Here is a 26,734-nt window from a genome sequence, read left to right as displayed (position 1 = left end):
AATAATCTTATTCTCACCAAGACTGCATGCAAAATACAGTTAAAGCAGTAATACTGTGAAATATTATTATAGTTTAAAATCAGTGTTCTCTATGTGAATATATTTTTAAATGTTATTTATTCCTGTAATGCACAGTTGAATTTTCAGCATCATTACTCCAGTCTTCAGTGTCACATGATTCTTCAGAAATAATTATAATATGCTGATGTGAGGCTCAAAATCAATTCTGTATAATTTATTATTAGTGTTGAAAACAGTGTTGCTAATGTTTTTATTCAATTTTTTTTTTTTTTTATTGTAAAGGTTAAGTGTGTCATTTCTGTGGCTCACACATCGTACCAAATATAGTGACTATTTACAGACACCATCAAGGTTTGGCTAGTTAGCATGGCCTCATCGACACCTGCGAGTGATGCCTTAACTACAGTCAGTCTAAAAGTCATTTTTCTACAGACAAAATCTTTTAATAAATGCATGGTCATCATGAAAGAGAGAAGCCACACACATCAAGCAGTGCTGCTACACAGATTCACATTTAATTCAGAACCATTTAAAAATAATAATCATATATATTTCTCTCTTTTATATTTTTCTACACATTTGCTACAGGAATAAACAAACAGAGCTCTCTGTGAATTATTTACAGTGATCACATGACATAAAGACTGCACTAGACATTAAAGATGGGAAAGCACTGAATGTCAGGAACCAGAAGATGTTACAGGTGCCTTTCAGGCACATTCCAATGAATTCAGTTCAGACATGACTGTGCATATATGATCTCATGTTTGACTGCATGAGACATGCTGGGTTCTTTTGTATAGTTTCTACATTTGATACATGAATTGCATTTTTGGCCATGGTAAAGAAAGCATTTTAAGAACAAAACCTGCATTTTTCAACATCAAACAATATATGTATATGTATATTTATAAAAAAAGACAACATTATACTGTCAGTTTTCAGAAATTAGGACAAATTTGATGCTTGTGTGGAACGCAAATGTCTCTTAACACCACCATTTCTCCCTGAAACTCTGAAGAACTTGGCCCCTGGAAAGCGTTTCCAGCACATGGAAAGCTTTCAGTCTTTTAAAGAGTGACAACATTCATATCTGACTTTTGAAAATGAAAGAGGTGCATGAAAAGTGGTAAGAGTAAGTGAAAAGATGTAATAGTAACACAGTGGGATGTGGCTCACTGCGGAAGGGCTTTCAGAATGGCATTCACTTCTTCTGCCACAGCTGTCAAGGCGAACTCAAACTGGTCCTGAAGAAACAATCAAGTTTAGTGCATGCATTTACTCTCACAATCACATGCTGAAATCATGGGAAAGCACTTTGTACATACCTTAGTGCGTACCATACTAGGTCTCTGGTCACGAATATGCTCTAGTGTGGCGGCAATGTCAATCTCCTTCACGCCTGAAACAGACAACCTATGAGCATGGGGCACGTACATGAAATCAAATGGCTAGAGGAAAGAGGTGCTTACCTTTCGCCATGCGGTTAAGTACCATGTCAATAAGAATGTAGGTGCCGGTTCTGCCAGTTCCATCGCTGTGTGAAACAGGAAACCCATTTAAATCATTCATTTTCAATAGCAGTTATATAAAATGCCCATATAGTGAGTCTGAGATGCACTGTAGCCGTTTACCTGCAGTGCACAATGATTGGGCAAGAGCGTCCTCTGTAGCATTTGTTTACTTTTCTAAAAAAAGACAAAGGGAGCATAGAAGAGAGAAAGAAAATTAAAAGCTGAGCATGTAATAATGACCATAATAGTCAATATGTCCAACCCTACAATTTATTCTTTGGTTGACAAAGAGGAACTGAGCGACGCGTGAGGCTGGGGAGGGAAGGAGGAGAGAAGAGATGGAGCATCCGTTAAGCCTCGCTCCTGCTGCACTCACACCTACCAATGATCATTTTTGTGACTATGCAACTGGACCCAGACTACTAGCTGCAAATCACAAAAATGACACTGGGAGATGTGCTACGTCCAGGGACCTACCGATCTCCATCTGAGACAGAGAGAGTGACGGTGGGAGGAGGAGGAAGAGGAGCAGGAGAGAAGGGCAGGGGGTAAAACAGGGCCCATGTCAAGCACAAATGGAGACAGTCCAAAATGCAAATGCATTCAAGGGAGTGGGACATATAAGGAATAGACTTTAAGGTAAAGAAAACATCCACAGATATTTAGGGAATCCCAAGTGTAAAGCAGATCCTCATTTTAGGGTGAGGAAAAACAGCAGGGAAAGTATTTGCAATGTGTGTATGTATGTTAGTGTCATTTGGGTTTTTTAAGTTTATTTGATAGTTTAAATAATGATAAGTTGATCATTTGTTGAAAAATTTTTTTGTGTGTGTGTGTATGTTTTATTTTATTTTTGTTTATTTTTGAATATTGTTAAATATGCTATTAAATATTATATTTACTCATTACTTTGATTTGTTATGCATTTAAACACTGTTTATCTTACACTATCAACAAGAAACATTTTGTATGTTTTTATCAACAAAAATTGATATACATTTAAACAATTAAATTTAATATTTATTAATTGTTTTTGTGCATTTTTAGAAAAATGCTGTATACATAATTTGGAAAAATATCTTAATTTTATGTTAATTTTGTGTTCAATATCAATTTTTAATCAGTGGTTATCCACCAGTTTTACCAATTTTATGACCGGTTGCGAACCTAATGTCACATGAATTTGGCATTATGTTCTCTATGAGAACATACTGAGCACAAGGGAGGCAAAAAAGATGCTGCCTCCCTCTGAAACAATATCCAGCGGGGCTGCTATTGGACAGTATTCCTTGAAAATTATTTAAATTATCTTTTAGTAAATTTGTTTAGCTATTTCTGGTATAGTCAAATGATTTCCTCATCTGAATTTTTTGAGGTGCCACTACCTGATGTGTGTGTAATCTGTTTGTAGTCCAATCAGAATGCTAGTTGCAGGTGTGAGGTGGCAGTACCTGCGGAAGTCCAGCAGGGGGCGTGTCGAGGAGGGGATGCCTTGTGCAGGCCAGCTCAGCAGATGAAACTGGGTCAGAGTGCGTGTCTCCTGAGTCTGAACGTTCTTCAGGTAGAAACTACGAACAAGGAAGTCTTTACACCAGATGTGTTCAGATACCAGATTCACCTGAGACATACAAGAACAATGGATGAAAACTACAAAACTAAACACAAGGGACTTCTAGGGCAATGAAACCGAATGTTTGTCACCTCGTAGATGTTGTATAAAGATGATCCTTCATCAGGCCAGTAACGTTCACATTGTTTCTCTCCATCCTCCACTAGAGCGGTCATCATCACTATTACAGTACAGCCATTCTCCCATACCATCTAACATATGCACCAAAACACATTGTCAATACACAAAGAATCACTTGAGATGCATATTAATAATATATTATAACATTTATAGCCATTTATTAATATACTAATAATTTATTTTTGTGATAATGTTTTTCTAATATTCACACACACACACACACACACACACACACACACACATATATATATATATATATATATATATATATATATATATATATATATATATATTCTAAATTGATTGAAATATATATATATATATATATATATATATATATATATATATATATTTTTTTTTTATTAGTTAAATCTTAATCTTAAAATTTAATGATTACTCTCAACATTTGCACCTTACCTGCCAGAAATCAGCAATAGTGTGCGGTAAAGGTCCTTGAGTTGCAATATAAGCAGGTAAACGTGGATCATGATCAATCTATGGATGAAGATAATAAATGAAGATTTTTTTATAGACAAAAAGACTAATATTTTATTATCTAGCATACATATCAGTGCTAGCAGCCAGGACTTTATTTTGTAGTGGAATGAAGATTAATGTTTCTTACTATAGTGCTGGCATTTATGTAGTCCTCTTTGGAGGGGTTGACCTCTGCCTTTAGTTTCACTCTCGAATGGTCATCTAAAACATAACATGTAATTAAACATACTAAAAATTAAAAGTTTGGTATACAATGTTTTGCATCTACCAGTGTACAATACATTTCAAAAGTCTGGGTCAGTAAGATTTTGTAATGTTTAAAAAAAAAAAAAATCAAGACTGTATAGCTGCATTTATATTTATATGATTACATTTTAAAATAATAGTTTTTTATTTGAAAATATTTCAAATGTAATGTGTTCCTGTGATGCAAAGTTGAATTTTCAGCATCATTACTGCAGACTTCTGTCACATGATCTTTCAGAAATCATTCTAGTATGCTGATTTTCTGCTCTAGAAACAGTTCTTAGTATTGGCAATGCTGACAAATGTTGCTCTGCTTATTGTTTTTCTTATTGAAACAGAAATTGAAGTAGAAATCTTGTAACATAAATGTTTCAAAATTCAATATAATGTGTCCTTGCTGAATAAAAGTGATTAATTTCTTACTGTAGTGTATATGGATGAGATCACTGACATGAATGTTTTTTGGTTAAAAAAGGCACATTGCTCTTACAGGGCACAAAGTCAGGAAAGCGGTTCTTCTCCATGTTGCTTTCAGACTGGGCGATAGAGACAGAGCTTGGCTCAGCCTGGTACGAACACAGAGCCTCCCACTCTTTCCGCAATCGGTCTTTATTCTTCAGATGATCCTCCATATATGCCTGGACAACAGAAATGGACCTGAAGCATTCCACTGACTGCTCATGAAATGCCTAATATGCTTCTATGTGATTAATAAACAACTTGACATGACAAAAAAGACTCCAGATTAGCATTCGGGACACAACTTAATTCTCAGAATTTACTAATATAAGTAAAATAAGACAATAGAACTCTAATAGTTCTTCTTTGCTAGTTCTGGGCATGTTTAAATATAGACTTGGTTTGTGCAAGCAAGTACTGCAACGTATTTACTGATATGTGCTGAACAGTCAGAAACTGAAGTACAATAATTTCAGTTAATTAGAGTATGATTCTCACTTTTTATAGCACATAGAAAGATGCGGCATATTACACACACTAGCAAAGTGAAGTCTGAATTATAATTTGTGTGCGTGTACCAGTATCATGTGTCCGGTGGAGATGTCCATGTTGGACTGTGCAGGCTCTTCACTCCAGGACGGTGTGCTGCTGTGAGAGCTGGGACTGTTCTGCGGTCCATCGCTGAACTGAGACGACACACTGCTGACTCGAGATGTGTCGGTCCCCCGTCGACCGCCTGGCTCCGGACGGGTGAACGATGACTTGGCTGCCATGTGCTGGCGACACAGCTCCTGAGAGACGCAGACAAACCTGCTCATCACTGACTGAGCATTAACGTTTCAAATGACATTCTCAGATCAATGATCATCACTGTGAATGTACAGTTACCAATATCACTAAAACTCAATGTCATATGAATTTAAATGCAATTACAGTGCTGATTATATGCCAGTTACACCTGATTAGGATAATGACAATAAAGACATTTATAATGTTACAAAAGATTTCTACATCAAATAAATGCTGTTCTTTTGAACCTTCTATTCATCAAAAATCTAGAGAGAAATATGTGTGTATATATATATATATATATATATATATATATATATATATATATATATATATATATATATATATATATATATATATATTCTTTTTTTTAAATACATTTTTAAATATATTAAAATAAAAACAGTTGTTTGAAATTTTAATAATATTTCACAATGTTACAAGCAAAAGACCCCAAAGACATTTCAGGCTCCCGAAAGGCTGATGATATTTTATTCATAATGCAATATTTCTGGTACTATATTACGCTATTCCATGTGCCATTATATTGTTTTCTTTCCTTTAATGTGGTTTTGAAATTTTTGATTCTTTTAGGGTCATTCTATGTATGTTTTTGTCCTGATTACATTTTCCTTTTTTTGGGATGATATAGTAAATATCTTAATGTCGCTCTGTATCTTTTTCTTTCCGTGTTTTTGTGTTTGTTTAACATTGTACCTGGTAATCAAAGTGGGTTTCCACGCCGGCTTCTGGTCCCAGTCCTAATTTGCCAGAGGCTAACTGATGGGTGTGGTGCCGGAGACAGGCAATCACCAGGGCGACTAACAACACCGTGCCCACACATGCCATGGCTGCCATTGTCAGGATGGCCCCACGCGAACCCTCCCATATCCGTGTGGCCTGGGGCAAGCCACGCCCCTCGCTCCTCTAAGATAAAGGAGAGAAACAGAAAAAAGAGATATATAAGTAATGTGAGACAACATTATACAAAAAGGACAATGCGACACAAAGAAATTAAAATTAAACAAATTTCAGAGATCACTTTCATTGCACAACCAAATAAGGAAAGTGCAGCGTTTGTGTGGTCTCTCTGGCACAAGACAGTGTCTTCCCTACACTCTCTTGTCCCTCTTTTGTCTCTCTCTCTGTTTGTGTAAACAAGTTGGATGTCATCATTGACTACTAATTACCCTGGCAACCCAGACATACACGCACAGCCACGTGCCACCCTGAAATAATTAGACAAAGTCACTGACCCGCCCGCCCCGCTGAATAATTACCAGCAAGTATACACTTAAAGAAATCCCCCACACAATGCAGTGTCAATCACTCTGAGGGGATCTCTTGCACACTCTCATTTAGTTTATTCCATCTCTCTCTCTCTCTCTCTCTCTCTGTACTTACAGCACAACGAGAGAACAAGAAAACGAACGGATGCAATGATTGTTGATGTCATGCATGCGCCGTCCCAGCTCTCTGCCCCCTTGTCTCCAACTCCTGTCTGTTGGTGTTGCCATGGTGTCTGGGAGCCTCAGCAGGGGAGAACAGGCCGTAGCTCTACCATGGCAACAACAGAATGCTCAATGAAATCCATGGCCATCACAATGAGCAAAGGAAATGAGAGGAGAGCAGAGGAAACATGCTATTGTCAATACGCCTGCATTATTAGACTGAATAATACGTGGTGTTATCTACAGAGACCACCTTAGTATGTCATACTTATTGGCACATCTTTTTAATCCATATGCAATCTAATCGTTACCTTTGGGTGTTATTATTTTGGTATCTTTATGTGTTAAATACAAGTATAAGATGCTGCTAAATATTTTTCCATGATTATTAAAATAAAAGAGAATATCCTCTGTACTACAATAAACCACATTTACTAATTGTACACATATACATACATATAATTTTATACTATATTTATACTTATTATCTTGAAGTCCTACATAAGCTGAAGTTTATTTTATTATAAAATAAACTTTAGCTTCTGTAGGACTTCAAGATCATTAAAAATATATAATCACAAAGGTGTAATTGCTCATATGAATATACATTATATTTATGTCATTAATAACTGCATGTTCATGTCCAGAATATCAATTAATATTTGGCATGAAGATAATTCTATAAAAAGTACAGGGGATTATGACAAAAAGATCAGGAACTTTTAATTGATTTATTTCAATTGAATTATTTCATTATTAAATTATATACCTCTCATATCAAACAAAGCTGATCAAAGAAATCTTGTAAATTTAGTGCATAATGCTCAATACTTAATAATATTTTGATGATAATTAATAATATTGTAATGATTTTAATGAAATAACTATTTTAAGAGTTTTTGTAAAGAATTGCAAATTGACTGAATACAATCTTTTGAAACCCTTTTTTTTAATAAATGACAGACTTTTACATCCATCGATATTTACTTTTTTCACAAAAATATTCAAAAGACTAATTATCCCTTGAGGTATAAAGTTGCAAACCAAAAAATAAAAAATAAATAAAAAATCTTGCCATGTGAAATAAAACAGGAAAGAATGCTACAGCGACTTTTAACAACCTATCCTTACACTGGTTATAATTTTCACACAGGCACCCACTGCTTTTTCAGAGAAAGTAGAACAGACCTTTAGGCTGACACCTCACCACCATCTCAACGGGCTCTGCAGCGCACAGACAGCCGCTAGAGCTGAGCTAGCAAAAGAAAAAGATTGAGTGAATAAGCACTTAAGTCTGACCACAAAGAGGTCAGGACGCTTTCCCTTCTTTTCTGTCCTTTCTCGAAATTCATCAACCATTTCCCCCCTCACTCCCTGTCCTCCTCAAACCCACTCTCCCTCTCTTTCTCCTTCTTCGTCCCTCACACGTTTCATTCTGCCCCTCTTGTTCCCACTCAAATTCGGCCTTTTCTCCTGAAAAGCTAGAAGAATGTTCTGGAGGAAAGACTGAAGGAGGTGGAAGGCTGGAGGGGGTGGTGGTGTTGAAGCAAGAGTGCACGACTGGACGGAAGGACAATGGGGGAGGAGATAAAGGGTGCGGGGCGCCTCACCTGCTACTCCAGAGAGGCCCCGAAAGGAAGACTGACAGGCTTTTAGAATGGAGCACAGGAGCAGGCAGGAAAAATGAGCTGGTTTAGGACAAGAGGACAAAGGCCCCCCAAGGTCTGAGAGGGGCAGGCAGAGAAATGAGGAGGCAGAGAGAAAGCGGGAGAGAAGGCAACTGATCGCAAGGAGAGAAAGCATGGTTACAGGGAACGAGAGAGTAAAACTCTGCGCAGGAGGGGGAAAAGGGGTCCGGAGAGGGTGAGATGTGAGGAATAACATCATGACATACATAAAGAAAGCATAACACACAGTTCAGCACATATTCTCCATATATGGACATGTCACTACAAATACAAATGTGCATTTGAATCACAATAAGCTGTTGGCTGAGAAAGCATAATTCAAACATCTGTTCCTCGAGAAGCGGGAAAATAGGATTCAGGGTCCCAGGACCCTTCTGCCGTTCCCCATGACCCCGCTGACATCTACCGAGCCCTTTGACCTCAGCCACAAAAAAAAGGAGATACACACACACACGTATGGCTGTTTGTGTGCTTGTTTGTTTTGGAAGATCCTAAGGGCAAAGATCACCTAGAGCTTCGTACTCTGAATCACAATAGGCAATTCAGGCACGGCCGAGACGTCCGAGTTAGAAATGGAGCACCGACCGTCTCCGAGGCTCTCGGTAATCTAAGATTTCATCACTCCGTCTGTCCCATTATGTATATTCTGCTCCATTCACTCGCTGTGAATTGATTTCACAATTCAGCAGGACTCTGCTGTTATCTGATAGAGGCGTTCAGACTATGACTCGTCAGAATTCACATCACCACCGTCGTCTCACTGCTTTTCTATTGCACAGCAGAAGGTCTGCGGTTTTCATCCAGTATCCTCTAGAAAAAAAAACCTTTAGAGAGTTTTTTGTAATGGATGATTTTTCTTTCTCTTCCATCTTTCAATACATTCCAACCACCTGTATATATATATATATATATATATATATATATATATATATATATATATATATATATATATATATATATATATATATATAATATTTGAAATAGCATGTTCTTTTGCAACCCTACTCTAGATGGAAACTAGAAAATGATTAAAAGAAAATCATCAAAAACTATAGGGCTAAGCAATCAAATGTATTTCAAGGTAACAAGAAAAATGAACATCCAGTTAATTCCAGTCAGTAAGTTTGTGGTTTTAGCAGATTGTGTTGATAACATTTTATGCAATAAAACTTTTTTACAATAATATCTAATTAGTCCACGAAACCAAGAGAAATAATATAAAATTAGGTGCACCTGCAATGACTACAAACGGATTACATCATCTCACTCATCCAGCCTGCTCTGCCCTGTTACCACAGCAACCGGTCCACCTGACATCACTATTCAAGATAGAGCACAATTCTTAAAAACAGCATTTAACAAAATTGTTTCATCAAACGCACATATACATTACAGATCCAGCACATGGCATTGCGCACAGGGCCGGCCCGCGGCATAGGCGGTATAGGCAAATGCTAAGGGCGCCACTCATCCATAGAGGCGCCAGAATGAGTGAACGAGTGAATTTTTTTTTACATATTTTTTTTATAATGGGCTACTATTTAAAAACCATTAATTCGAAATACTACCAAATAAAGCAAAAAAAAAACAATCATGTCAGTTTTAAGACGCATTTTTTATTATCACTTTTTTATTAATGTTTTACTCTACAGTTGTGCAGTTTTGGGGGGATACAGTACAGGCCAAAAGTTTGGAAACATTACTATTTTTAATGTTTTTGAAAGAAGTTTCTTCTGCTCATCAAGCCTGCATTTATTTGAGCAAAAATACAGAAAAAAATGTAATATTGTGATATATTATTACAATTTAAAATAATTTGTTTTCAATTTATTATACTTTAAATTATCATTTATTTCTGTGATGCAAAGCTGAATTTTCAGCATCATTACTCCATTCTTCAGTGTCACATGTGACATCCGGTCTATCACATGATCCTTTAGAAATCATTCTAATATGATGATTTATTATGAGTGTTGGAAACAGTTCTGTTGTAATGTGTGTGTGTGTGTGTGTGTGTGTGTATATATATATATATATATATATATATATATATATATATATATATATATATATATATATATATATATATATATATATATATAAGCTAAATCATGAACACAATGACAGGGTGAAATGGGCTGTGATGCATGGGGCGCCAGGTAAAATCTTGCCTAGGGCAGCAAATTGGTCAGGGCCGGCCCTGATTGCGCACACATTCGTGAGTATGCCAAGCTGAATAAAACCAAATATGTGAACTGAGATCAAATGCATTTGGTTAATTGTTATTTTAGTTTTCATTTCTAATGATTTTAAATCTTAGCATAATTTGTCTAAATACTACCAAATAGTAAAAGACACATATTCTTAGTTCTGTTATTATGGTTTGTTGACACAGATGCTAAAAAAAAAAAAAAAAGTATTTTAAGTTTAATACTAAATATTTGTATCAAATAGTTTATATATAGTTTACATATGTACTAGACAATTCAGTTGAAAACTGGAGAGTAATGTAATACCTCCTTATAAGTTTAAACTAGTGTTTTAGTTTAGTAGTGATGTTTGGTGACTAGAAAATAGAAGTTTGAGTAATCAATGTGCATTTGTTTTTCATAGATTTATAGAACAGATAAAGCCTACAATATAAACTGTACAAAACCGACTTACACTTAAAATACAGCATTATTTGTCATAGATTTTAACTGATACGGTATTTCAAGTGTATGGGTGTGCAACAGAAAAAAAAAAGTTAGACTTTTTTTTAGCAGTGATCATTTTTAAATGATGTATTTTACGAAGCAAATTTAATGCAATAGTTTCTACCTTTCTTTAAGTTCCAAGGGAAGGAGGTTTTTTTTCTGAAATATACATATAGAAATGTTCAAAGTAGCTTAATTAAATCTGATAAATTAGGAAACATGACTAATGGCATCAGTATTTGATAAATTATTAAAGCGATAGGTATGCACACAGTTTTCAACATTGTTTATAAGGAAAATATATCTCAATGTCAAGCACAACCATCAGAAAAAAATCCAAATAAATACACATCTCAGAATTTAAACACTACATAAAGGCCTACAGCATCAGTAGATCTAGAATGAAACAGAACTCACCGGCACACATCTCGTGTGCTCTCCAGACTCTTAACATCACACGCGCCACAACATCTCAAGCAGGACTGTCTTCAATCTCACATTATCAAGCCTCCTCAAAGTCCAAGCATCCACGGTCGGATGACTTAAGCAAGCATCAAACAAGCGCTTCAAAGCCAGCGGTTAACATTTCAGAGCTGAGAAACCAAAATGGAGGGAAAAGAGTGGCATACGTGTAGTGTAGAGCGAAAAGGTAAATGAATGAAAATAAATGGGAAGGACAAAAAAAGGGAGGGGAAAGAGAGAATGTGCCTCCCTGAGAGCTGTGTCCGACTCATATGAAGGCCTCGCTGCCTCTCAGCCCCATTCAACCAATGCCGCCACTTGTCACATCAAACGTCGTTGCCGTAGCGACAGCTCCACATGTTGCTGATGGTGATATGGTAGGGTGGGGGGTGGTAATGATGCCCCGGATAGGTCATCCGTGAGAGAGAAAGAGAGGAGGGAACAAACGGGCCGAAAGCAACAGGAACAGTAGGGGGTACAACGAATGGAGTGTAAGGAAAGTGCCATGGGCCCAAAAAAGGGTTTGTAAGTAATATGGTTTGGCAAGGACACAAACACTGAGCCCTCACATCTGGAACAACCGTACAACACAAAGATATATGAGATCACACAAGCTGAGGACAATATGGGTAATGCATCCTGCCAAAGTGTTTAAATTGACACGATTGATGAATATGCTTTAAAACAAATGTATTATATTTTAAGCAGAAAAGGATTTTCAGGATGTGCCATCCCCTAAATATAAAAGTCCTAGGATACATTTGAAAACATTTTCTCAATTAAATTAATAGTTCATCCCAAACTAAAAATTGGTCATCATTTAACTCACACTCATTTTGTTCCAAAATTGTTTAAATTTCTTTCTTCTGTTAAACACAAAAGAAGATAGTTTGAAGAATGTTGGTAATCAAACAGTGGCTGGTCCCCATTGACCTCCATAGCATGGAAATAAAAAATACTATGGAAGCCAATGGGGACCAGCAACTGTTTGGTTACCAACATTCTCCAAAATATCTTAGGGTGAGTAAATGATGACAGAATTAAAATTTTTGGCTGAATTATCCCTTTAATAAAAGATTCCAGCGCAATCTCAGTGGGAGTGCTGAAATGGCATTGCCTTGTATGTCACTGTGGGATTCATTAAAGAAGTAAAGAAAGAGACTCACAGAGAGAGAACGAAGCACAGAGAGACAAAACAGCCTAAGCATTAATCCCAATAAAAGGTGGAAAAAAAACAGTCAGGTGCAAGCAGGTCTCATTACTGAGGCAGAGAGAGAAAATTATAAGATAAAAGAAAAAGAGAGCACACACACACTCACTCACTCATACACCGTGCACTTTAGAGCAAAGAAAGTGTCACAGCCCACAATAGGACAAGAAAGAATAATTAAAAATATGAGCAGCCGGATGCAACAAAAGACATTATTCTGCATTCAAGGGTCTGCAACAGCTGTACAAAGTGAAAGGGACCGAGCGAGGGAGAGCAGAACGCCTCAATACGCACCGAGCACAAAAGCCACCCAAGAAAGTGGGGGAGCGAGGGAGAAAGGGATGGGGAGGGGTCAAAGGCAGAGGTAACAAAAAGAGAAGGGCCAAAAGAATGGCAGAGGGGAGAATGGCTGGGGACAAGAAGAGAAAGAATGAGTGAGGGAGAGAAATGAGGCACAGTGGGAAAAAACGCAGGAGGAACGGTACAGTTCGAGTTGAACAGTGACGATTTCTAAAACAGTTCATTTCAAATGCCCTCCTTGTTTGGTTCAGTATTAAACGCATTAAAGTGATTCACGAGAACCCAGAATTATATCTTGGTACGTGATCTGTACATAATAGATACAGGACAGAACTGTAGAATCTATGAATTTCAATGAGAACGTTCCCTGTTTGGTTGATGAGGGTGGTTACGCAGAGAATAGTGACCTGTGTGGCCAATTCTGTTGCTGACTGACAAGAGAGAGTAGCTCATTATACCAACCAGTCCCATAATCGTTAATCTATAGACCTGCTGATCACAGTGAACGTGTGGGTTTTGCGTGTTGGTTGGAAGACATAAAAAAATGGGCTAAGCATACCTCTCCCACTCCAGTCTGGATGATTTTCAGTCCTGTCTCACCCTCAAGGAAATTCTTCTCAGCTACTGCAATGTAAAGACCATGAATGCTGGTGAATTATTTTCCTTTTCATCAAAAATAATGGTCCAAATGAGAAGGCTTGTCACTAACCGGCTTTATTGGCCACATCCTCTGCGCTGAGATTAAGAGAGTTCTGTCGGATCCTGAACGTCAGGGCCGAGCCCACCACGCTGCAGACATGAGCAGAGACAAGTGGCCGATAGATCGCCTTCTCTTTTATTCACTGATCTATCAGTCTCTCCATCCAGCAATGCACACACACACACACACACAATTTACCTAATGTTGATGAAACTGCTCGTGGAGAGATGGATTCTCTCTGCCAGTGTTTCTAAGAGTTTCACCCCATCATAAAGACCTAAAGGACTGGAGGGAAAACACAAGAAGACATACGTTTGTTTTATTATGAACATTCAGCACAAATAAATTAAATTAATTTCAAGGAACATTCAGCTATATTAACACAAATACATCAGGAAATCATCAGAAATACACACCAGACTATATTTTCAAAGGTCTCAAAGAGTAAAAGCTGATCTTAAATGAGTTTGAAAAATTTGGGAAATTCTATAATATAAAAAAGAAGAAGAAATTTGAGCAAACTATTCCCAATTTAAATTTTTATAAAACCTTTTTTTCTTGCCATTTCCAGTAATTATTACATACATTATTTTAAATAATATAAATAATTTTATAGCAATTTGTTGATGAAATATTTTAGAAATAAGCATAAAAAGAAAGTTTATATTAACTACAAATATGCGTTTTAATGACAATCTCTGAAGCAGAAAAGAAAAACTCAAAAGAAATCTGTAATTTTACTGCACTCTGAGACAATAATTTTAGTGTAATACTACAAAAATGTAGTTTTTTTGGTAAAAACTTGAGCATGGATGACTGTGTCTAAAATGATCAGGCATCTGCCATCTATAACTCCAACACCAAATTTCAGGTGAATGAACTGTACAGCATAAAAACCCTATAAAGTTTTAGGAGTTCCTACCTCTGATTAGTGACAATGTAGCCATATTCCTCTCTGGTGTTTGTCCCATCCTTAGCGGTTTTCAGGATGTTGGTGATTTTCTCTTTTAAATCCAGGTCTTTTGCTGACAGGGTGGGCCCCACAGTGTCCCCACTGTCTTCCTTAGGCACAATGGCAGGGGCTGGTGTGGATGGGGGCTGAGTAGGGGCCAGCTGGTATGTTGGGTTCGAAGGCAGAGCTGAAACAGGTAAGGGGGGTTTCGCTCCTTTTTCTGTCACTTTATCACTGCCTTCTACAATTGTCTGTTGAGGAAAAACACAAAAGCATTGTGTGTAAAAAAAAGTACAACATAAAACAAATAATTAAGTTTTTTTTTTTTACCTAAAAATGCAATATACAGCAAATTAATAACTCCTTTTACTCATTTATAATGCTGTCTGACAAGTTGCAGTTATTTTAATTAGATGACTCATTCAACTATGCATTAAAAGTGTTACTTTCTTTAAACATTAAGGTGAATAATTAAGACTACAAATCTGCGTCTACCTCTTTTACCGTGACTGTCCCTGGGGATTGATCTGAGGAACACAAAGATAAGAAAAAAACATCACACAGTGCTTTTGTCCCACAAATAGTCTTAATGATATTAAAGTAAATACTGAGGGATGCATAAGACCTAATGCTGTCGATAAAATGTAATTATATGATTCAAGCAGTGTGATAACGCATATGTCTGAATGCATGACATAAGTATATTTGTGTGTTGTGATGTCACTCCATACCTGCATTCTCCATGTTTTTTAGCAGCTGTAACACTAGAGTAAGTCTTTTTATCTGCTGAGGGCTCAGGTCCCGTGGGTCCACCCCAAAACTCTTTAACAGGGTGGCCAGCTGTGCCAGTGTATCATCTATAACACAAATATTAACATGCAAAAATGAAATAAAAACATCAGCACACACCGTCACTTACAGTTGAAAAATAAAATGCATATTCACACTTAATAAAATTTACACGTTTATTTATCCAAAGCTTCTGTTCAAAGTACACATTTTACAAGTTTAAAGATTTTCTAGGATTTAAAACATGATCTTGGTTTTACTATATACTATTTTTATACTAAATACAGAGTTTTGCAAAAATGTATCTTATTATATTTGCTCTCTAAATCTGAAAGCCAACAACTTTATAACACACATCTGTTCAAGTTAGATACAACAAAGAGCTCCATAATATCATTTTAATCCATTCCAAACTAAAGCGAATGGGAAAACATGCAGAGTTGATTTGTGTAGAATTACAACCTCTTAAGGGCACAAGACTTGAAGAGTCCCAAAAAAGGTACTCACCATCAAATCCAGCAAGAGAGCTGTAGTCTTGAGGGATTTTCTTGTTGTTGCGCTGGGCTGAGCTGGGCTGTTCCTGTAGGGTGTAGTCCTCTCCATATTCCAAAGGGAAATCTAGATCTTCATAGTATGGGGCGGCAGGGAGGGCTGCTGCCCCCCTGTGGCGGAAAGAGGGTTGTGAGGAGGAGAGGTAGAGAGAGACCGCATCTTCCAGGAGCTGACGATCTCTGTCTCTTTGCTGGACACCAGCTCGAGAGCGGGGTCGCTGGTATCCCATGCTGGTGTGAGGATGGAGAGAATGGGTCATGTCCTCCTGTTAAATGAATATAAAAAGATAAGATAAATCTGTTTGAATTTCTATGCTACTTTCGAAAAATAAAGGAGCCTTACTTGTAGGTATGAGTATGGGTCCATTGGAAGGGCTTGCATCCGGAGAGAGGAATGGTGGGGGTCTAGGACCATGTAATCCATGTAGCTCTGAGCTGGACCGGGTTCAGAATTAGAGCTGGAATAGACCTTCTTAGCTGCAGGCTGTGGCGGCCTAAAAAAACATTCAGTAAATTACACTCAATCTAATAAAAGAGATCAAACATTTGAGGTATGAGAGACCTCTGAAATCAAGTTTTCCCGCATCAATAATGCACACTCAAAGGAATGATTGAAGAATAAAAAAAATACTTTCTCATCCTCATGCTGTTTCAAACCTTTCTGACTTGTGTAACACAAAAAGGAGAAATTCTGAAGAATGCTTTTTTTTCATTCATATAAATACTGTAGACCATTCAAGCATCATAAAAGTATTATAGATCATTTACATTAGTAGAACACACAAGTCTATTAAGCACAAGAACTCAATTCAAAAATTCAAAAGCCATAAAATAGCTTTATGTGAAAAACACAACAATCTTCAGTAGTATGTCCGTATGCATTGAGAATATTAATATCCGTTGGAGCCGATGTTGTGGTACTTTCTGACTCTCTCACACTTTGCTTTCTGTCAAGTGTCTATTAACATATACAAATAAAGGCAAAAATGCCTTTTTTAAAAAGAATATCTTGGCGTCCATGCTAACTCTACTTCGAAAATTCCAGAGGGAAGTGCTGATTCATGGATGAAATATTCTGTTGAATCAAATTAATTGATAAAGTTTTCAACAGTCTAAAAAAATGTATTAAAGAATCGGACTGATCCGCCCATCCATTACCAGTTAATTGAAGAGAACAATTTAAAATTCAAAAAGCTATTATATGAATTCAACAAACTTAGAACATTGTGCACTTTCATGATGCTTTTATGGTGCTTTTGAGTCCATTAACTGTAACAGAACTGCACAGAAATGATTACCAAGGAGAAAAAAAATTGTTCCACTAAGGAATTAAAGTCATACAAATTTGAAACAATATGAATGATATATTCCTTAGTTCAAACTCAAAGCATTGTTTGTTCCTGGTACTCACTGTACATTCTGGACCTTTTGTGTGCGTGTGTGAGGAATACGGCTCAGCTCCTTTGCAATGATGTGTTGGGTGATTTCATGCTGCCAGGAGAATCCTGTTCACAAGCACACAAAAACACACATCAGCACAAACAATGTAAGTATGGACATGTCAAACAGTATTAAAAGTATAGTAGTACTTCTACAGTACATGACTTGCCAAAGTCTTTATTTCAGGAGTGAGTCAGCTTGCATTGTGAATGTACTTTTTCTCGAAAACAAGTCTGAAACCTGAGATACTCAGTCCTGTCTGCAGTGCTTTGTTTGTTTGCCTTTAGTCTCTCCTAATCCTAATGGATAATCTATTTCTTCATTATTTCATTTGATATTAAACTAAATTATTCTATATTACACTTTTGATACACCTTGCACACTCCATTAGATATAGCAGATGACAGTACTTCTATTGCAAAAACTGGTAATATAATGAATCAGAAAATAAATGAAGTGTTAAATATTAAAACTGCAGGAAATGTTTTGCTGTCAGTACCATAATAAAATCAATGTAATGCAATGCAGTGTACGGTATCCTGATAGATAAAATATTGAAAAATATTTTTTTCTTTTTCATTATAAACATTTTTGTAAATAAATAATGATTTCTTTATAGGATAGCAAAGTTACCAGCTTTACTGTAGCGGGATACATGATTTAATACAGGATTTTTATTCACTGATTTGTAATTATATTTGCATTTCCTCATTTTTCATATTTTCAAAAAATAAAAAGCACAAAAGTAATAGCATTACCACTGTAAATGTGTGTGTGTGCAAGCCTACTAAACCTCAAAAAATAAAAAAAAATAAAAATAGACAAACATTGTGTTGCCTAGCCAGAGAGAAAGATGGCTTAATAAACATACTAAATACTGTCTTAATAAATCTGTGGTTATGTTTTGAAGTAGATGCTTGAAAATATTATTAGCCCAGTTTAAAAAATAACAGAAGGTAATTTGAAAGTCCCCACCATGACAAAAAAACGAAAAAACCAAAGCTTGTGTAGTGTGTGTGTGTTTACCCTGACACATCAACTCTTTGAGCACTTCCTGCAGTCTCTGAAGAACAGGAACAGAGACCTGGTACTGAACCTGGTCATGTCTGGAGCTCTGGCACTGTCCAAAGAGCTTGTCTGTAACACATACAAACACAAACCATTCATATCTAGAACACTGAATCCAAATCTGGAAAGGAAACCTCTTTTAAAATAATATAATACAATAACATAAAAATAATGTTTTAATAATGCAAAAAGATATTATAAAAATAATGTTTGAATGATGCAAAAAGAAGATAGAATAGATAGAATAGAATAGAAATGCATCTCCTGAATATTATGTAAAAAAAAAAGAAAAAAAAAGTTATTGATGTCAGTATAAACATCACAATAATGAAACATCTTAAATACATAAATACGGTGTGACTACGAAGCAAATAAAAATGTTGCAAACAAAGTAACTCATAAGTGAAAAATTTGTCAGTTTCTTGACTGATACACATAACATATTCAACCCACCCCACACATACACTCACATCCCACACATATACCACTGACTCATCCCTGACTAAACCTCCAGTTGTGTGGTTTAAAAAAAGCCCTTGATCCCTTCACGCAGATGAGCTCTAAACATAAACCCCGGCCATTTTCTATATCTCAGAGCAGATCTGTCCATGAACATGACTCACAGCTATTTATAGTACAGATGGAGATGTGAGAGCACTATGGGGGATATGGATCAGTTGCCCTGGGGCATGGAAATACATAGTCCATTATTACATCGCAATCGAAGTGACCCCGGAGAACTTATCTCATACCATAACTTCAGCAAAAGAAAAATGTACAGTAAAGGAGTAACACACACAACATAAAATTTAATTATTTTCTTCCTCTCATAATATATGATAATATTCATAACAGATATTTTTTTAGGAATTGCTGCATTATTATTTTGTTTTATGGCTGACTATACATTGGTTACACAGCATAGACAGACACATAAATACATAAAAGCTACATAATATTTTTTTTTTTCAAATGTCTAACTGAGGTTTATTATGTCTTATGGAACCTTTTTTTTCCTTGGTATAAGAAAATAGCTTTTAGTAGAATTATACAAATTGTGTGATTCCATCTCAAAATTCTGAGGAAAAAAGTCTGTATTGTGATATAAATAAATTCAAATATATTCATAAATAAACTCAAGAGTTAAGCGTGAGATATAAAATCAGAATTGTGGGATGTGAACTGGGAATTGTGAGAAAAAAAGTCTGAATTCTGATTTTATATCTCACAATTCAGACTTTGTTTCTCGAAATTCGGAAAAGATACGATTGAATTGTGAGATATAATCTCAGAATTATGAGAAAAAATTTTTAAATCAAACACTACAAGCACCAGCAGAGGATGTCATATAAAAGGTGAATAACTCCTTTTTTCCCCCACTTTCTCTATTTTATTACTGTGTCTCTGTAAATATTCAGTGTTATACAAACACCTGACTTTCAGTAAGTGTGTGTGTGGAGGTGTCAGAAAAAAGAGACTGGACTGGAAGCAAACTGCAAAAAAAAAAAAAGAAAAAAGAAAAAAAAGCTTACTCCTCTGTTCCATCATTTTTTTGACACTTGACCATGTACAGCAACCCAAGACCCAGCTAATCGTCAATGCATTTAAAAAATCTCCTCATATGTGTGTAACCTCTTTTGAATTTGCAGGTATGCGTGTGTATGGACGGATATGTGCGTATCTGGATGCACGGAAAGACATGAGTCTGTGCGTAAGCACCGGGTAGTGAGTCATCAGTGATTGTGGGGGTGTACACCCAGCTTTCATTGGCTTGATGATGTCACCGTTACCAAGGGGACGTGGAGCAGAGGTGGGAGGGACTTGACGGTGAGAGAGAAGAGCAGGTGACAGAATACTAGTGATTTGTGGCTGTGGAAATACATACACAGGTAAATCCCTGAGAGGAGTACAAAATAACAGACGGAATGTGAATGATTCCAGTTTGGAATTTTTAGGTAATTGCATTCTAACACAAAAACAATATGGGGCCATACCCACACACTAATGAAAAAATACATAAAAATATAAATATGTAGTCAGTACCGATAACTTGCACATTTATAATGTCTTCTAAATGTTACATACAGTGGGGTTTAAAAGTCTGAGACCACATTATTTATTTTTATATTTAATAGTGGAAATTATCAGAAAGGTTTAGGATTCAAGTTAGAAAAAATAAAAATCTGATGGTATATGAGGAATATGAAATATTTCAGATTCTGCATTATATTCAAGTCATTATTCAAATAAGCACATTTCTGACAATGGCATCTTTCTACAGACGATCAGATGTTTTTTGCTTTCAGGAAGCACAAGCTTCTCTTTGGATCATTCTCAAATCATACTGGTTTTACATCATTAAGTTTTACACAAACTTGTGGAGTTTGTGCAGCTGAAATTTACTTTTCATTCAAATTGTTAAACAAAAACAACAAAAAAATTGTAGCACTTCACACTAAGGTCCCATTCTTTAACATTAATTATTGCATTAATAACTACCAATGATAATTTTTTTTTTTTTTTACAAAGATTGTGTATTTGTTACAGTATTGATTCATTTTTGTTATCGTTAGTTAATAAAACACAACTGTTCATTAGTTAGTGTTTGCTCAGGTCCATTAAATAATAATAACAAATGCAGCTTTTCATTTTAAGAATGCATTAGTGAATACTGAAATTAACATTACCTAGGATTAATAAATGCTTAAGAAGTATTTTTCATTGTTAATTCATGTGGACTATTGTTAACAAATGAAACCATAATGTAAAGTGTCACAGAAAAAAAAATATTAATTTAGAAAATAATGAAAAATACAAGAATTTCCAGATTTTTGGAACCCATTGTATCTTCATGTAGAAGTCTATGTAAAATACTGACACATAAACAGCCGCCTCCAGTATACACCAACACTATCTTTGTTAATGCTGACTAATATGAGTGATGCGGAAGTTCCTGCAGTGTATATTATTCAGCTCTGTGCATGTGTCTCCTGTTGCGTCGTAGCACTAGCAGGATGTAGCAGAGCTGCAGTGTCAAGTGATGATCCGGAAATCACAATTAGATCGTCATGAGCAAGAAATAAAGAGACAGGACGCAGAAGATAGGAACACTTCCTTGTTTCTGAATGTAAGATGTACTGTATCTATGCCATATGATACTGTCTCCCTCTTGTGATACTCACCATCAGAGCAGAACTGCTCTCTAGAGCACAGCCTCTTCTCAAACAAACAGCCTGTATGAAAGAGACAGAAAGAGAGAAGAAGAGGACCAGTTGAAAACAGAATAAAACTACTGAAACCTCAAAGTATTTTTATGATTGGAGATATACTGTAGTATAGTCTTTTTTCAAGTGATGTCTAAGTGACCTTTCCTTCACCAACACATTTATCTCAGCCATAAACCAATGCATCAAATTCTGACTTTCTGACTCTAGTAGTATAGTTATATCTTGAAGACACAGTCTGAAAGCATGTAAACAATATTGAATCAAGATAAGAATTATTCATCCATGATGGCCTATGACTGCAGCAAGTTTCCCCCAAAGTGTAGACCTGCTGTGTGGGCAGATAGAATGAAGAGAAAAACTCTGATGATCAAATAAAAAGAGAAACCATATCTGCCAGTGAGCATGACCTGGCTATGCTTAAGCATGTATATGGGTGTGTGTATGTCTGTTTGTGTGCCTGAATGTGTGTGTGTATTCTCTAGGCTGGCCAACAGCACCACTGTCAGGGGGTCGGGTGCAAGACTCAGGCTGATAAAGCTCGAGAGAATAAAGTAAAGTGGCCTAAAAACTGATTAAGACAGTTTAGACTGCATTGAGCTTTTGGTTTTTGGTGAAAAAAAATCTAAATTAAATTATAAACCAGATTAGGGTTTTTCCCATGTGGGCTTAATCCCAGATTATTTTAGTTATAAACTGCTTATTTCGAATCTTGTCGCCAATGAGTTTTTGTCCAAAAAATCCTGGCGTCATTTAACTGCTCCCGATCGAGACAGAGCATCCCCAATATTGTAAATATCAAGCATTGATTGTGACATTGTTTCTGTCATTCTTAGTTAAATCCGAAAAGTCCTTGGTAACTGCAAATATTCAAATATTTTACTATATTATACTAAAATAATATAACAATAATGTGGTATTATATAGGCTACCATATTATTATATAATATGATATTATAGCTATAATAATATAATACTAGTCTCTAACCTGTTAAGATCTGAAAATAGTCTAGTAGTGTGTCCCATGCCTCTTTAGCAACAGACAAACAGTCGCGTGCTTTGGATCACAAAAACACCGCTGTCGTCTGCGTTTTTAGGGTAAACATGTCAAATGGTGATGGAAAGCAATTTAGATTTTTTTTTTTCATTCTCACCTTTAAAGTCCTAAAAGGTCAGTCAGGAAAAGCAGTGTAACACCGCAAATATTTAAATATTTATTATATTATAAAATTATATAATAATAATATGATATTATTATGATCGAGGCCCTGGACTCTGAGCATAACTTGTTTTTCTATAACAAACTATCAAATATTTTCCATATTTAGGCTACAATAAATATTTTAACTGCTACTATGTAAAAGGAACACTGCTGTAAAAAGCACCTTATTTGTTTAAAGTGTTTGCAAACCAAATGTTATTACACTTTTGTTCATATAGAAGGCCTACTTTTAAATAAAAAAGTGCACAATACACTACTTTTGAATTATTCGTTTTGTGCATAACAATGTGATTAATCCCAGAGAATAATGTGATTAATCGCGATTAAAAATTTAATTGTAGCACCACACCCACTATTGCACTTTACCCCGGACTACAGTTCCCATCATCCATTGCACTGATTACACGCACACAGCTGAATGCACTGATTACACACACAGCTGAAACCAATCACACATTCACTATATAACACTCACTCAGATCACCTTCAAACTGTTGAGTATTGTTTAGCCCATGTTGTCTCGTTTCCTGCCTTGTCTTGCCTTCATGTTTTGTTTTGGATTGTTTACTTGATTTTGATTCTTGCTTTCGTATATTTGGCTTTACCCTTTGGATTACCCTGTGTGGATATTGTTCGCTCAACGAAGACCCACGCTTGCCCTAGGATTATTCTTGTGCCTTGCCCTCTATATACCTGTTTGCCATTGTTTGACCCATGCCTGTTATGACCACGTCTCTGACCAATAAAAGCCTGCACATGGATCCGCACGTCTCACATCTCATCAGCCCCGTGACAACTATAGGGCACAGAAGCAATGCTAAAATTAAAGTTAAAATTCCTAATATGTTGGACTTCTTACTAAAAGTAGCCCTTTTTGCCTGTTGATAAACCTGTGTGAAACGTGATTCAGTTTCCTCTGGATTTAAAATGATCCATGGTTAACTATTTCAAGTGTGAAAAGCCCTATTATGGGTTAAAATAATTAAAAAAAACCTTGCTGCACTGCAAAACAAGTTCTTATAATATTGAAAAGTGAAGGTTACTGAACACAGTTCTAACAAACAGTTATTTTTGAAACACTCCAGTTTACGTTGATCAAAATGGGAAGTGTAAAGTTTGCTCATTATTTAAAGCTATTTTCCACCAGGAACTTGTGAACTGCTGATGTCAACCTCTCATTTCCACTTTCCACTGATGACTTATCACTGATGACTTGACTCATGCCAGATTAATGATTAAAGTGCACGGGATTCTTGTAAACAACATAATGAACAACACCAACTACTATCAGAGTTTAGTCTCGGACATACACGGATATAAACGTGTTAAGATTATAAGCAATATATTTGCACAAAATAATCCAAACAATTTGTTTGTGTAAATTCGTATCAGGATAAAGCAGCAACAACCTTAACTCTAAAAAAGACCCTGTTAGTCAATACATCAAAATTAGCCTTCCGAAAATGACAGGACATCTTATGGTAAATGAGTCAAAAGTCATGCTTGCCAAGACTGCAGAAATATCAGCAATTTAAATGATCAAAATATAAACAAATACATATATGCTTTCATGGCGCAGCTTTTTTATTTACACAGAACTAAAATCTGAGTCGGTTTAGAGCAGCCTTAACCAGGCTGTGCAAAAGGGCAGCTACTGAAAATTCATACCATTCATAAATGTCAATAGTAAACACAAGTGCATGAAGAACGCACGAAAAATATTAAATCCCAACAACCTCACGAAAACATTCGTCCATTAAACAAACGGCGAGAGTGCAATCGAGAGACTGTTGTTCAAGTAGAAAATGTAAAAGACGTAGTAGGTGAGACTATTACAGAAATATTTGCAAATGGGTCATTCATCCAATGTCGCCGACGTGTTGCTAAGGATACAGAGAAGACTTATTCCTATTGGTCAGAGCAGGGAAAGAGAGTAAAGAGTATTTCTGTCAACCAGATAATGCTTGCATAAAGGAAGATGACATACTGGATGATATATACATAGCCTCGAATAAAACATAAAGTGGATAAATGCTTTCAAAATACTCAAATATGAAAATTGACCCTCTCCATGGTGCTGAAATGATGCTCTTCACTGAACGACTCCTTCCTCGTCTGTCTTTTCCCACCAGTTGCATGATAAAGCTATAAACACTTAATTTTACGTCTATAACACTTTTAATGCATGTTTAGGTGGAGAAGTGTCCACAAGGGCAATACGAATTAAACAAAATATGCAAATCTTCTCAAAAAGTGATTTTAAAATAATGGCACGCATCTATATGAAACCATGTTAAACGTGATCCCATATGTCACATAATACACTACATTGCCCACCAATAGAAGCATTTGTTATACTGTATATAAATATGGCCACATTTACAGGCCTTAAAAACCACACCAATGCACGTCTGTGCACAAAGAAAATTACATTATTTCAATCGATTTTCTTGCTAATTTCTTTTCTAGCGACATTAATACCTACCGTATTTGCCTGCAAACCCAATCTGGCAGAATACGGACATCAAAAACAGGGCTCTCCATACTCGTGGATGCATCATATTAACTATCCACGGGACTGAAGTCAGCACGCGCCGTTTTATCGCCCTCCGTCAAGAATTTAAATCCACATTTTGTCGGTCGATGCCGCAGGCTTGTGCTAAACGCTTGTAGCACAAGTGATGGACGCGTCAGGTAAGACAACTTAACTGTAGGCGTTCGTTTTAGGCAGTAATAAACACACAGAGACATTAACGAATGTACTGAATCTCTGGTGCGGATCTGGAGCGGGAATCACGATATTCCTTCATCGATGTGGCGGGGACCCGCAATTACGTCATAAGGAAACCAAGAGGTTTGTGGAGAGTCTTACATGCAAAATGAAGGAAAGAGGCTAGAGCCTATACATTTGGCTCCTGGTTTACCTATGAAATAGTGGGCAGGATGCGTTGCTGTCTGTTAGTAGCATTGACTGCAGAAGATGATGAAATCCATCTGTTGGTTATTGTTTTCCTCCTCCCACGAATAGACTGAGGTCAAAATGAAAATGACATCACATATCACTGATGAAAGTATTGTTATCAATGAATATGAGGTAAATCCAAGTCCAATGACAAATGCTAATTGTTACCCACACCTTTATTTGGAATCATACAAAAACGTGTTTTCTGTGTTCCTTCCTGACAATGGGGAATGTTTAACATGATAGCAATAGTTTTGTGCAGTAGTAGTGAAGTGGGCTGAGTGGCCATTTGAAATATACAGTAACATCACATTTGATGTATTAAATTGCAAAGTTTCTGTTGTTTAAAAAGGATATATAAAGTCCTACATTAGGCTTACAGCTGTCAAACATATGACAAATTAATATTTATTGTATATTAATTTGTGTGTGTCATAGAAAACCACTATCAAAAGAAAACCAATGTCATACTCAGTCATCATCATATATAGGTCACCATAATCTACCATCAATTGAGACAGTAACAACAAAACGTTATTTTTTAGAAGGAGACGCACCCGATTAAGCTGAGGTCTTAAAATTGAGCTGTGGTGCCACCAACTGTCCGGATATTGTCAGTGCAGTATTATTTTTATGCGCCCTGGTATTATATTTTATGAGCATGGCTTTGCCATTTGACTGTTGCAATACATGTTTAAAATAGTGACCATATGATGCACTAGTTTTTTTCTGAAATGCCATT

General features: G+C 36.2%; 1 protein-coding gene across 1 annotated transcript; it reads right to left on the bottom strand.

The window, feature by feature from the left end:
* Positions 1-514: 514 nt before the first annotated feature.
* Positions 515-25,980, bottom strand: LOC132152765 (receptor-type tyrosine-protein phosphatase-like N). The gene is made up of 23 exons (XM_059561636.1): positions 25,516-25,980; positions 21,767-21,817; positions 18,543-18,653; positions 17,488-17,581; positions 16,420-16,570; positions 16,033-16,342; positions 15,468-15,593; positions 15,232-15,263; positions 14,707-14,987; positions 13,983-14,069; positions 13,794-13,873; positions 13,644-13,708; positions 5,995-6,204; positions 5,067-5,279; positions 4,520-4,667; positions 3,911-3,984; positions 3,703-3,780; positions 3,237-3,356; positions 2,987-3,153; positions 1,656-1,709; positions 1,494-1,558; positions 1,350-1,423; positions 515-1,268 (listed from the first exon to the last, which is right to left on the bottom strand). The coding sequence occupies exons 1-23, from the start codon at positions 25,589-25,591 to the stop codon at positions 1,197-1,199; spliced, it is 2,739 nt and encodes a 912-aa protein (XP_059417619.1). The 5' UTR covers positions 25,592-25,980; the 3' UTR covers positions 515-1,196.
* Positions 25,981-26,734: the final 754 nt, after the last annotated feature.

This window comes from Carassius carassius, chromosome 11, assembly GCF_963082965.1.
Source record: "Carassius carassius chromosome 11, fCarCar2.1, whole genome shotgun sequence".
NCBI lineage: Eukaryota > Metazoa > Chordata > Actinopteri > Cypriniformes > Cyprinidae > Carassius > Carassius carassius.
This window is presented reverse-complemented; position numbering and strand designations above follow the sequence as displayed.

Coding starts and splice junctions, on each gene's coding strand:
- LOC132152765 (XM_059561636.1), bottom strand. CDS start 25,591: ATGATGCATCCACGAGTATGGAGAGCCCTGTTTTTGATGTCCGTATTC. Junction 4,668..5,066: donor CCACCGGACACATGATACTG/GTACACGCACAC, acceptor TCTGTTGTCCAG/GCATATATGGAGGATCATCT. Junction 1,710..2,986: donor CCCCTGCTGGACTTCCGCAG/GTACTGCCACCT, acceptor GTCTTTTTTTAG/AAAAGTAAACAAATGCTACA.